The following is a 13,974-nucleotide window of genomic DNA, read 5'->3' on the forward strand; positions in this document are numbered from 1 at the left end:
TGTGTGTATTTGCTGTTGTCCAAGGGAATGTTGAGAGCCACATCTGCATCAGGGGCATTGAATTGAGCATCATGGAATTGCGCATTGGGGGACAACATAAACTTAGAATGGTGCCAGACTGATTCCATGCACTCCCGCTGGATATGTTGTCCCTTGGTTCAGCTCACAGTGCCACCATTAAATCTTCCGAATGTAGACAGGCAGAGAAAAGTTCTGGTAACTAATGAACATGACAACCCTTTTCCCTCAGGAACCGTGGTTACAGACCTAAAACTTTTTGTTCAGTCACTCATGCTCTCTTTCACTCAGAGAACTATACAAGGAATACTCGAAGGGAGGTTTTTCAATATTTATTGAACATATGTTATTCTAGTTTAGAAAATATGGGCTGTAATAATTAATAGACAGAAGCAGACAAAGAATATGATGAGTGTCAAAAGAGTGAATAAAACAAAGAGATCCAATACCTTGTGGATACAGTTTATATATGCATACAAATACAGTATTATAACAATCTAGTGTACGTCTATGATGCAAACCCTAACCGACGTGACTAGGGTGTGAATGTCTAGTCCGCCAAGAAACCCCCTTATGGAGGATATAAGTATAACCCCTTTACCTGGAAGGTAAGAATGTTGGAGCCCATCTTGGTCAGGAACTGAACACCCTTAAGGTAGGTGTCTGTCAGCTGCTAGTCAAAAACGTCAGCATGCAGGGACCCCTTGAAGTCAGCAGAAGTTTCGCCTCTCGTTATGTTAGGAAACAAAAGGCTATATATAGAAAATGTCCTCCTTGCCAAGAGCCGAGATTGTGATCGGGCAACCATTGTTTGTGCTCTACAGATAGATGTGTTGCTATATGGACGTAAATATCAAACATTTGTATCACACATGTGAGGGCCTTGCACCTAATGCCAAGGCTGTGTGATAGTGTTCTCACAAAGTTCTTTTATATCAACAAGGTCAGTGTTTCTTACCCAAGCATTGTAAATGCAAATGTGTGTCAAAGGTCGATGTGACAAAGGGAAGGCAACTCTAGGAAAGAACCATGCACATTTAAAGTGACACTATTTCCTTCCAGGCTTAACCCGGGCCCATGACAGCCCCAGAGCCTGAGTGAGCATCCTGTGAGGGGGAAGATTACCCCATGATTGCATGTTTCTGGCCTCTCTCTTCACAAATGAAAAAGCCTTGTTGGGAGTAGGCGAGGTTGGACGAGGAGAAAGGACCGCAGCAGCTGGCTTTCACACCAGCAAACTAGCAAATGCCTGCTAAGCAGCAGCCATCTTGAATGCGCACGCAAACCTCCTGGTGGAGGCTGCATACCAACTAACCCCGTGATTATGCAGACACGAGAGTAATATAGCGGAGAATCAAAATATACCGCTACCGAAAAAACATCTACTCACGTGCATGAGGGTTTTTTACCAAGGGACATCCCACTTACCTGTAAAATCCAGGTTAGCAGGACAAGTGATCCTTCCTCCCCCCAATTGACTGATGATATTATGTTCCAAGGAAACTGGATGGATCACATATCTTTTCCTTCTCCCCTTCCAATGATTGATGAGTAATCCAGCATAGGATCACCAGAGTATATTAAGGGCCTCATTTATATTTTGGGGGATAGTTTACTCCGTCAGAATTGTGAAATGATATTCCATTCACTGACATATAAATTCCATTATATTCCATTGGATTTATATTTTGGCAGAAGGGATATCCGACACCATTTGGATGGAGTAACCTGTCCACCAACATATAAACCATGCACTTAATGGATTACTTGACCTTTGTGACCTTTTCTGCAGTGCACTGCAAGGAAAGTGGTTTATTATAGGGTGTGGTTGTGTGACCTCACTGTGTAATAAACTTACTACCTGTACTGGGTCTAGTGAGGCTCGTTTGTGAAAACTCAGCTCAACCCAGTTTAATGTTCACGGCCTCCTTGTGAGGGCTTGACTGAGGGCTAATTGTAATGTTCTAACTTTGCAGATTCATAGTGAGTGTTACCTTTAGGTGGAAGCACCCATGAATGGATTATTGCTCACCTCTGACATCTGCTGTGTCCTGCACTTCATGAGCTCAGAACCTGGAACTGAGCTTCTCAGGTTCTGTGGTGAATAATTTTAGTACCAATAAACTAAGTAATAGTAAAGAACACCTAAAGTTGGAGATTGTATGGGATGAAGCTTTATATAAATGCTTTAAACAAAGGAATTAATAAGGGCAACAGTAATAAACGTTGGCTGCCAAACGCATAGTCAGCTAACCCAATTTAGAGTCCAGTGGACAACCAGGTTAACACTAATAGAGCAAAATTTAATCCTTCAGTGTAAATCTTTCTCTGAGGCCCAGAGTAAGCATGAGACGTCAGAGGTAAGCCATTCCACCATCCACCTTTCACAGAGTGGGTGGTCAGATGGCTTTTTTTACTCTCTGTCAAATTCACGAATATCCTGGCAGTGAGTGACAGTTAAAATAAATAATGTGATACACCTACACTGGGGGAGAAAAGAAAACTTCCTTGGTGTTGGGGCTGTTTGTTTTTACTTATCCACAAACAAACTCCCACTCTAAATGACTTTGTATAAAGTGCTGTGATGGTGGTTCTTACAAACCCATAGAGTGGTCTTAGGACCGACAGTTAGCTTTACATTTTGTGGGTGAAAGTTTGCTGGACATACCACCCTGGCTGCCTTCACTCCATCTGCCAAACTCTAAACCAGGCCACCACAGTTGGAATTATAGACTGCTGAATTCTATAGTCTAATATTTTAATATTCTTCTTGGAAAGACTCTAATATTCTTAAAGTTATCCATTCAAAACGCTCTCAGGGAACTGATTTTATTTTGTAGATGCAAATGATTGTTTAAGACCAGCAACTCATGTTGCATCATGTATTAACAACAGCTTATGTGTACTCATTTAATGTACCTATGTATTTAATGGTGAGCTTGTGCTATACGCCAGAATCTCTAAATGGCATGATTCAGTCTCAGACCTTTTTTTAGATCTTGTTATGGCTATACATTCAGAATTGACTGTAGGACCATGCTCAGCTTCTCAGATCTGTCTGCCCATGTGGGAGCTCAGGGAGGAGAAGCAGTGAAAGCTGCTGACTGCTGATAGTGGATCTCTTTACTGACCTTTCAATGTCTCCCTTCTAGTAGTGGTCACTGTACTCAATATCTGATCCCTTCTCTCTCACTGGTCACAGGTGAAGCTGATGAGGAAGGGTATCTCTTTACTGACCTTTGAATGTACTCAATATCTGTTCCTTTCTCTCCCATTGGCCACAGGTGTTGTCGATGAGATCCGCTTGGTCAATGCTGGTGACGAATGCAGCGGGAGGGTGGAGATCCGGCATGGGAAGCGATGGGGGACGGTCTGCGATAATCACTGGGATCTGAAGGACGCTGAGGTGGTCTGTAGACATCTTGGATGCGGATCAGCTTTAAGAGCACCAGGTAACAATGGAGTGTTTGGAGCAGGATGGTACCCGGTGTGGCTGAGTCGGGTTCGATGCACGGGAGCAGAGGCGTCCTTCTTCGATTGTCCTCATGATGCGTGGGGACATGATGCCTGTCACATCAGAAGTGATGCTGGAGTGCAATGTTCAGGTAAGAGAAAGAAGAACAAAGGGAAGTATTCAGTTATGAAAACTAATGTCATTAAAGATGTGAATGTAGTAATGCTATGACTGCTGAAGGATTGGATTGGATTCCCAAAAACAGGGTATCCAGAGTGTGATACAGGATGACTCATTGATAGTGCCAGCCAATCACATTGCCTGGGTCTCTCTTGTATACTGTTTCATCATGGTAAGGAATTACCATAAAATATAAATGCCAGCACCTCTACTGGGTCAAGCATGAGAGGAGGCAGCACAGCTTCAAGAGTCAATCAATAAGCAGGTATCTTCAATCAGACCCTGCCTGCTTCTGGAGAAACCCCCAAATCTTGGGAAGGAGGTTTGGGGGCCTTGAATGTTCAGCCCTGTGTATCTGTGCTTCCATGTGAGTTGGGGTGGTGATGGTTGGAGCAACAGAGAAGGTGAATAGGAGGATAAAAGACAGAACAGACAGACAGCAGTGAACAGAAAGGAGAGAGTTGGAAAGGTATTTTATTTAACTGGGTTAATAGTTTTTAGGTTTTTTTCTTCATCTCATTGTTTTGATTTATTTTATTTAAAATAATGTTTATATAATGACTGATCAAGCTGATATCTTTTACAAGCTACTGTTTTTATCTACCTACGTCCATTTCTTGGTGTTTTTAAGGCCCGTATCTGAACTTTAATTACGCTGGAGTAATTGGAGTAATTTCTGTACACCTGCTCACGAAAAATTTGGGGGATAAATTCTCCAATGAGAGCACATTTATTGAGCATGAGTGCCTTATTGCACGCGCTACTTACATTCTGCTTCATTCAGTAAATTCCATAGCACAAAATGCTTCTTCACATCCATTTTGTGTTAATAAAATAGTGCTAAAACATGGATTAAGTTGGGGTAAATCCGACTCTAAAAGCACATTTGCTGAGTGGCTTCTCACGCTCACTGTTCATGTTCTTTTGCATTCAGCATATTTCTTCCCTCACGTCCAATATGGACATTATAAATAGTACTAAGCCCAGAATTACTCCTCTTGCGGAATTCTGCATGATCTTGCGGAATTCAGAAGAAATTCAATATGATTAGGCTACACAGCTTTACACAAGCTATGCCCACTAATTGTTTTTACTTCTAGAGACCTAGGCCCAAGCTCCCACTCACTTTGGACTGGTCATGTGACAAGTCTAAAGCCCTTTTAAGACCCGACCCACTGCCGCGAGGCCTCGCCTCACTGCGCTCCTTGTCTCTCCCTCTCCATCTACTCCCAATCTTCTCCCACCAACTCCTTCACACTTTCACTTGGACTTGTGCTTTGTACTCTGCCTTTTGTGCTGTGTTGTGCTTGGCATCTCTGAAATTTGTTTTCTATGCCCTTTTGTCTTTTGAGCTTTTTCTGCTTCATTGCCAGTTTGTCTTTTGTGCCTTTTGTCTTTTGTACCCATTTCATAGCTCAGCCCAGTCTTCTGTGTTCTTTCCAAGTCATTTTGTGCCTGTTTTTGTTTCCTTGACTTGTTGCTTTTTCTGCTTTTGCTCCTCTTGTCTCACCCACTTCTCCCTTCACCACAGGAACTACCCCCACATGCTCCCTCCCTCGCTTTTTCCACATCCATCCTCCGCCCTCTCCTTACCTGTTCTCCCCATGCCTTCTCCCACTATGGATTCCCACCTGTCTGTAGCCTGAACCTTACGCTCCTCCGTCTCCTAGGACATACCTAATGGTGGCCACTGTGCGACCCCATTGAGCAGGTGCCTAAGCCCCAGTTTCCAATTACCTTGGACTGGTCCACTAACCAATCAAATGCCCTCCTTGGACCCGGCTGCCTGCCTCGCTGTGCTCCTCCTTTCTCCTTTTCCATCATCTCTCCTTCTTCTCTCTGCTCTAACTCACTCATTCACACTCTCGCTTTGACCTGTGTTTTATACTCTTTTTTTTTTTTAACTTTATTTTAGAAATTTTTACATCGAAGACAATTCCGGCAAGGTGCATTATTGTTACACATCAAATCTCCATGCATAGGACAAGCGTCTGACGAGTCAGCAGTACACATTTTACAACATGGCAATTATGCAGTAACAGGTGACAATGAAATATGACAGTCCAGCGTAGAAGGTAACATAGTCAGGCAGTGAGTTGACCAAATGACCTCAAGGAGTGGTGTGACCGTCCCTGAAGCAGACACTGGAGTGTAGGGGGTCAGCTCCATTGAGGGTCAGAGCAGACGTAGTTTGTCATGAGAGGTCAGCCCATACTGGCAATTCCGCTCTATTGTCTAGTATGTTAAGCAAAGTAAGGGCCGTGACACTTAAACCATAAGGCGATAAGCATAGTTACATCGATTAAGCTGGGGATCAAGAGGAGCCAGGGAGAAGCGGGCCGGGGGCTGGCGTGGTCTCGCCAGGACTAGCAGTAGTACGGGAAAGGTAACCTCTCAAGGGGTCCCATATGTCACGTGGGCGTGAAGCAGTTGGTAATAGTTCAGAATATGTAGTTAGCTGTTCCTGACAATAAGTGAGATCGTGCAACCAGTCTTTGAATTTAGGGGCCCTGCCCCTGCCCCATCGACACGCCACCCTCCGTTTCGCAACTAGTAGAGCCAGTGCAATAAATTTGCGATGTGTAGCCTGTATGGGTTCCACGTAGCCCAATAGCGCCAGGACTGGGGAAGGAGGTATATCAGTGTGGATCATGACAGAGAGTGCAGCTATTACCTGAATCCAGTAGAGCCTAACTGTGTCACATGTCCAGGCTAAATGCAAGAAGTCAGCCCCGGGGGCATGGCATCTATCACAATTGTCTGTGGTGCGGAGTTTAAGTCTGTACATTCGGGCAGGGGTAAAACGCAGACGATGTAAGAACTTATAGTGGATAATTCTATGTCTGTTGAAGGCTGAATGCCCACTGTTTGTCAGTGAGGGGTCTGTACAGCTCCTGGTCCCACTTTAGTTTGGCTGCCAAGGATGGGTAATTGATTTGTGTGTGCACTGTCTTACAAATTAACGATACCAATTTGCGAGGGACGTCAGTGTCGAGTACAAGCTGTAAAGGGGTGAGGGCGTCAGGTTCATGTGGAAAGTCAGGTGTAAGTGCTCGAATTCCCTGGCGAAGCCTAATGTAGAGGAATACGTCGAGTGGTGTGGGCTGTATCCCTTCATATAGGTGTGCCATAGAGCGAAAAGTGCCATCTTGGTAGAGGTCTCCCCAGGTTGTCACGTGTAATCTGTGTAGCAATTTACGGAATCCCGGTTCTTGCAATAAGGGCATAGCGGGGTGATACACTAGCAGCAATGCCGGGGCATACAGCATCGACACTTCAAGCTTAGCAGCTATTCGGGCCCACGCGGTGATTGTGCTGAACACTGTCGTGGATGTTTTGTCTCTGCCGTCCACCACCGTATGAAGAGCACCATCTATAGGGAGAGGGTGAGCCAGCCAGTGTTCAGCGGCCAGCTGGGGCATATATCTAGGTTGGTGGAACCAGAAAGAAGCATAGTGGGCCTGAGCCGCTTGGTAATATAATTAAAAATTCGGAATAATGAAACCACCTTGGGAGTTGGGTCTAATCAGGACATCCCATTTTAAACGAGGAGATTTACCGCCCCAGACAAGTTTATTGAGCTCAGATCGGAGCTGCTGGAAAAAGGATTTGCCAGGATAGAACGGGATGTTCAAAAAGAGGTATAGTAATTGCGGGAGGATCACCATTTTGATCAGGGATGCTCTGCCCGCCATAGAAAGGGGTAGTGTAATCTAACGGGCAACATTATCAATGATGCGATTCATAGTAGTGCCATAATTGGCACGCATAAGCTCATCCCTATCTCTCTCTATGTGTATACCCAGATATTTAAAATCACCGTCGCTCCAGGCAATGGGGTAGTCCAATTCAAATCGCGATGTGGAGGGGGTAAGTGGAAATATGCAGGACTTACTCCAGTTAATTTGGACACCTGAAAGTCTTCCAAATTGTATGAATTCCCGTAGAATAGGGTTCAAATTGTCACAAGGGTTGCGTATATACAAAGTTATATCATCAGCATACATTGATATCAATATTTGCCTTTGAAGACAACGAAGTGCGCTGTCGTTATGACGTTGCCGCAGCTTTGCGGCTAGAGGTTCCGTGGCGATCGCGAAGAGGAGAGGCAAAAGGGGACATCCCTGTCTGGTCCCCCTGGTAATGGGGAATACCTCCGACAGTCTACCATTTATAAGGAGTTTGGCAACAGGGCGATCGTAAAGGAGCCGAATCCAGGAAATGAAAATCACTGGAAAGCCCATCCTCTCCAAGATGCTAAATACATAGTCCCATTCCAGGGAATCGAATGCTTTAGTAGCATCAAGAAATATAGCAGCCATGGGCAGGTCTTCATGCACTGAGTTGAGGATTGTAAAAAAGGTACGCAAATTATGAGGAGTGGCCCTGTGTTTTATACTCTGCTTGGTGTCTGTCCATGCCTATCGTCTGTGCTCGTTTCTCCTTTTTGCTTGCCTCTTGTGCTCTTTTTTTGCTTTTTCTGCTAGTTTGTCCTTTGTGTCAGTTTGTCTTTTGTACCCATTTAATTGCTCATCCCAGACTTCTGTACCCATTTTTTGTGCCCTTTCCTATCCTTTTTGTGCTCATATTTGTGCCCGCTTTATTGTCTTGGGTTGTTTTTTCTGCTTTTGTTCCTCTTGTCTCTCTCATTTTTCTCTTCTTTTTGGGGACTCCTCCCCCTTTCCTTACCTGTTCTCCCGTGTGCCTTCTCTTACTGCAGTAACCCCCCGAAGCTCCTGCCCCACCCGCGACCTACTTAATGGCGGCTGCTGCGTGACCCCATTGAGCCTTCACCCCAGCTCCCACTTACCTGGCCCTTCTTCCAGTCAAAGGCCCGACTCAGAATTGGCCGCCTGCTGCAAAGCCCTTGGATTTACTCATAAAAGCCTCATTCATATTACCGAACACACACTCGACCCAATCTTCACAGCCCACAGCAAGAGTTCCTTCAGCGACATCACTCCACTCAAAGTACACTTCTACACCAAAGCACCCCACTCCAGTAAAGCAAAACCAGTCAAAAACTTCAGTCGCAACTGGAACAACATAACAGAAGCAAACTGGACCCAAACCCTCAGATCCAACCAACCTATCCTCACAGGTGGCCTGTAGAACTACCTATCCACTTTCCACAACTGGACCTCAGACTGTGCCAACACCTTTGTTCCAATGAAGAAGATCAGGCATACAAGAATTCACATTCAAGCATGTTGATATAAGGAATACCTGAGACTTCAAGTGTCTTCTCAAAAAACTAGAAAGAAGATGGAAAACCAGAAGACAAAACCTCTAGTGACACCAACAAATCCGCACTCAGAAGCTACCTCGTCCAGATCAAAGAAGCCAAGAAAGCTGTCCTTGTGCTCATGCTAGAATCCTGGTACAACTCTGGCAAAGAGCTCTTAAACATTGTCAAAGTATTCATCAATCCAAAAGCTGCCTCCAATACCATCATCCCCCACAGGTCATCTGCAATGACCTTTCTGAGTTTTCCCCAATTAAATACTTAAGATCAACACCAACTTTGCATTCCCAACCTACCATGATAGACATCAGTACCGCAAACCCCTTCACAAAAAGAGCACCCACATTCTGTAGCCCTCTCACCACAGATGACACTGCCAGAATGATGCAGACCACCCACTCAGGGTTCACTGCAGACCCTGCCCTCACCACATAGACATCTTGGGAAGCACACTGATCAGCACTAACATTACCACCATAATCTACAACTCCATTTTCAAGGGAAACTTCCCAGAAAGCTGGGAACATGCAGACATCCTTGCCTGACCAGAAAGATGTCAGCACCACAGACCCATCTAGCTCCTTCCTTTCCTAGCCAAAGTATTGGAGAAAGAGTTCAGCAAGCAACTCTCTGCCCATCTTGAACAGCAACACCTCCTGGACTTCACCGAGTCAGGGTTCCACAGGAACAACAGCACAAAAACTGCCCTCCTGGGAGCAACAAATGACATCTGGTCCATCATGAACAGAGGGAAAACCATCACTCTCAGCCTGTGTGACCTCTCAGTGACCTTAAAACCCATCTCCCATGGCAATCTAATTGCCAGATTCCAGGACTCAAGAATGCAAGGGCCTGCCCAATGCTGGATTGCCTCCTTCTCCAACGAGTCAGAGTCCCCACTTTCACCTCTAAACATTCAAAGCTTCTCTGTAGAGTCTCCAAGGGCTCTTTCATCAACCTATTTCTGTTTAATGTGTGCATGGCACCCCTAGTCCACACTATCAGAGCCCACAGCATCAACACAGACTCCTACACCTACACCATCGACACTCAACTCATACTGACACAAACAAAACCACTAGGTTCAATTTCACCTTCTGCATGTTCACCGTGGCCAACTGAATTCGAGAGAACTTCCTTAAACCCATAAAAGACAAAATGGAGATCCTGATTTTCAGAAACAAGGGATCATCTTGGGACTCCTCTTGATGGCTACCCGACTTAGGTTCCACGCCCACATTCACAGACCATGCCAGAAACGTTGTCATCAACCTCAACAAAAACCTCCCAATAAAAAGCATGTCTACGCTCTGGTTACATCCTGCTGCCTCATCCTCAGAATGCTTCACAAGATTTTCAAAGGACTCCAGGCTTACAAGGCGCATTGTCACCTAGGCGCTCATAACCAGTAGACTCCACTATGACAACTTTAACTACGTCAGCATCTCCAAGAAGCTCACACAAAGATTCAATACCATCCAAAGCACTGCCACCAGACCCCTCATACAACCATGCCTGCAAAGCCTTTCACAACATTTGACCAGCATACCTCAACAACCGACTTCCACTCTACCAACCTTCCAGACAGCTACGCTCCATATCTTTTTTCCTCTTATGAGTCCCATGCATCTGCATACGCAAGCCAGGCCGGCACACCTTCTCCTTCATCACTGCCAAGCACTGGAACTAACTTCCTCAACACACCAGGATGGCTACTGCGCTTGTCAATTCCTGCAAGAAACTGAAGACCTGGCTGTACAATTAGGAGCACCTAATTACCATCGCTGGGGATAATCTACAAATCCACATAAGATACCATAACGTAAACTCGATAAAAATACAACAGTTCAACAAAACCACCCCCAAAAGACAAACTGAACTGTACAATTCAACAATGCCTAAGTAAGGTAGGGAGAGATGGAAGGTAGATAATGAAAGGGGAAATAGCAAGAATTTAAAGAGTGGTAGAAAGAGGAAAATGGAAGGGTATAAGAGCGAATGGTTGAACATCCCCTCAACTTTATACAATAACATGTGTCTGAGGAAGCTGTTGAAATTACCATGGATGGATTTCAAGCTGTAATTCTGCAATCTTTTGTATCCCAGTCACGGCCATCGCCCCTTGGGTAGAAGAATAGAAAGTTTTGAAAATTGAACATAGTCACTTGAGGGTGCAACTTTCTCATCTTATCGCCCTTATAGAGGAAAGTGTTATTGTGAAGTGCACCGTGGAAAGCAGACCATGGCATCTTTAAGCATCTCTCACAATTGTGAACACTTACAATGTGATAGTAGGTGACACTTCTAAGGAAGTCAAAATTAAACAGGAGATCAGGCTCGCTTTATTGGACAATATTTATATGATACACCTCAAATTCTATATGCAGCTGCAAAAGCCTAATGCACATGAGACTTTGAATGCTCCCAATAAACTGCTGACGGTGGATAGTGGCCTGTGACCCCCCAGAAGACACTTCTCCTGGCTAATGCAAGTTAATTTCATGTGTGCATGCAACTCGGTCACTGGATTTATTGCAAAAATCTCTGAACCTGAACATGCCAAATTTGAGGCCCTTGCAGGTGCACCTTTTTAAGACCGGGGTGTGACATCCTGTAGAAGTGTACACTTTTACTGCGAATAGTACAATTATCAATTAAGTAAGAAAATACATAAAGAAATCATTGAATGAATCAGTAAAGAAAGAAAGAAATTGAGCTTTTTTGCAAAGGTCAAAATCCAAAGTAGCTGACTTGTTTCCTGCATGCAGTGGCACTAGAACTTCAGGGTTGGAGCTTAAGATTCCTGATCACCATTTTTTGATTAAATCAGTTTTTATTGATTTTGGTTTTACATCTCCATGAAAGGCAACTTACATTGTGGAAAGCCAACCATACACCGAACCATTAATCAATATTAAAGAGACATTCCATTTGAGCAGATATTAAACATAACATGCATGTCAATGACGTTGTTGTCTCAGACACAAGATGAACCTCAACAGTTAGTCCATTTCATCAAGGGTAAAGGGTACAGTACAATAGTGGCATGGTTCCATTAGCATGTTGTACAGAGTCCTTTCAGGACATTCAGCGTGGGCAATTGAACAGATGTTATAGGCAAGAACAAACCTAACTCCAAACCAATAACAGCAGCATTGACCGTTGTGTGCTTCATCATCTCTCACATTGTCCCCCCACCCCATCGTCTCATGGCGTGGTACCAGCCAGACAGCCGTCTTCACTTTCATTGACTGCGGTGATGTCCACCCAGGTGTCAGATGGTGTATGTGCGTGTACATGGTATTACGGTTATCTACTGGTGGGATACCTGCCACTCTCTACAGACACACATCCCTCATTCTTAGGCTGTCCCTCAAGGCTGCCATCTTCTATTTGCTTTAAGGCCAGGAGTAGTCCTCCCACTGCGCCGCTATAAGTTCTTTCTGTAGCCCCAACAGGATGGCAATTCCCTCTGCTTTGGCCCATGCCAGGGACGAGTACCTCCATGCCCGTAAATGTGACGGGTCATGTGCCTTCCACCTCTTAGTTAGAAGCCGCTTAGCGACCACCAATCCCAGGTCAAGGAACCGAGATGAGACTTTTGTGGCCGGGGTTCTCCGGAAATAGTGTAACAAGTAAAGAGGGCACTCAAAGGGTATGTTGCAACCTGTACATGTGTGTAGTAGCCCACTGACTGCCCGCCAATATGTATGTAGTTTGTGACAGCTCCACAGCATATGTACCAGTCCAGCCCCTGGTTTGGTGCAGCGAGGACATACTGCGTCTTTGCGGTGGAACTATCAAGTATCTATTAATTGTCTCGGGGGTGAGGTATGCTCTGTAGACTATGAACAATTGTATTTGTCTGAACCTCATGTTTTTGGGTATTCACACTGTGCTCTTTATGATCTTTTCCCATTCCCTGTCCTAAAGTTGTCACTCTAGGTCTGCTTCCCATTTGCGGCGGAGTGGATCCAGACTTATCGCTGCATGTGTGCGGAGGGACGCCACAAACCAGCGAACCAAGTGTCTGCCACGCCCCATAACATAGAGGTACTGTACAGTGAGGTGTTGGCTCGGCTCCGTGTTCGTGTCCCCCATCTAGATGTGAGTATCGCAATCAGCAAGTGTGCCTCAGGAATTGCCCCGGTGGCAGTCCCGCCTCCTCAACCAGGGATTCATATGGTATAAGTGTGCCATCCCGATACAAATCTCCCAGGGTTTGTATATCCGCTTTGCGCCACTCTGTACGTTCAAGAGGTGTAAGCAGCCCAGGCCCGCTAGCGGAACCTTCCAATGGTATGGCTGGTGCGTAGGGGACTAGTGCTCTGATGAGATACAGACTGCGGCGGTAGCACTTATACACCACCGCTAGGAGAAGCGGTGTCGGCGTTGGCGCTTTGGTGGCAGGGTGAAAGAGTTTGGTTATATGATCCAGAGAGCGGGGAGATTATGTGGTCGCAATGACTTCACGACCTCTATCTGCAAGCCAGTGGGCTATCCACTGCAATTGTGCAGCAAAATAGTAGTGTTCAAAACAAGGCTCAGCAAAACCCCCTTGGTCAGTGGGCAGGTACAACTTTGCCAATGCCATCTTGTGTTGGGCGTTTCCCCAGAGGAAGTCCCTGAGTAATTAAGTGAGTGTGTCAAAGAAGGACGCCAGAACATATATAGGAAGATTAGCAAAGTAATATAGGAGACGGGGAAGGATCACCATCTTGGATAGTGCTACCCTGCCAGTGACCGTTAGTGGAGGCGTTTTCCAGAAGTGTACCTGTGACTTGATGGCCGACAAGGTCCTTCCCAGGTTGCCATCAAAGAGGTCTGTCGGCTGACGGTATATCTAAATTCCTAGATAATGGAAGGTGTCAGTCTTCCATTGCACCCTTGCACCATTTAGAGTATAACCCGGGTCTTGGGTTCCCTCCCTGAATGCATAAAGACAGGACTTGTTAGCATTCGAGTCTCGAGAGGGTGGCAAAGTCACGCAGTGTGTGTGTCAGCTGATCTGGTATATTTTCCTCGTCTCTCATAAAGACCAGGAGGTCGTCTGTGTACAACGACACTTGGTGCACCG

General features: G+C 45.3%; 1 protein-coding gene across 1 annotated transcript in view; it reads left to right on the top strand.

The window, feature by feature from the left end:
- LOC144806407 (CD5 antigen-like) overlaps positions 1–13,974 on the top strand; it is a 381,883-nt gene that overhangs the window by 90,646 nt on the left and 277,263 nt on the right. Inside the window, exon 5 of the mRNA XM_078672771.1 lies at positions 3,303–3,623. Coding sequence (XP_078528897.1) covers positions 3,303–3,623 — 321 coding nt within the window. The remainder of the gene's footprint in view (positions 1–3,302; positions 3,624–13,974) is intronic.

The sequence above is a fragment of the Lissotriton helveticus genome, chromosome 1_2 (assembly GCF_964261635.1).
Source record: "Lissotriton helveticus chromosome 1_2, aLisHel1.1, whole genome shotgun sequence".
Taxonomy (NCBI): domain Eukaryota; kingdom Metazoa; phylum Chordata; class Amphibia; order Caudata; family Salamandridae; genus Lissotriton; species Lissotriton helveticus.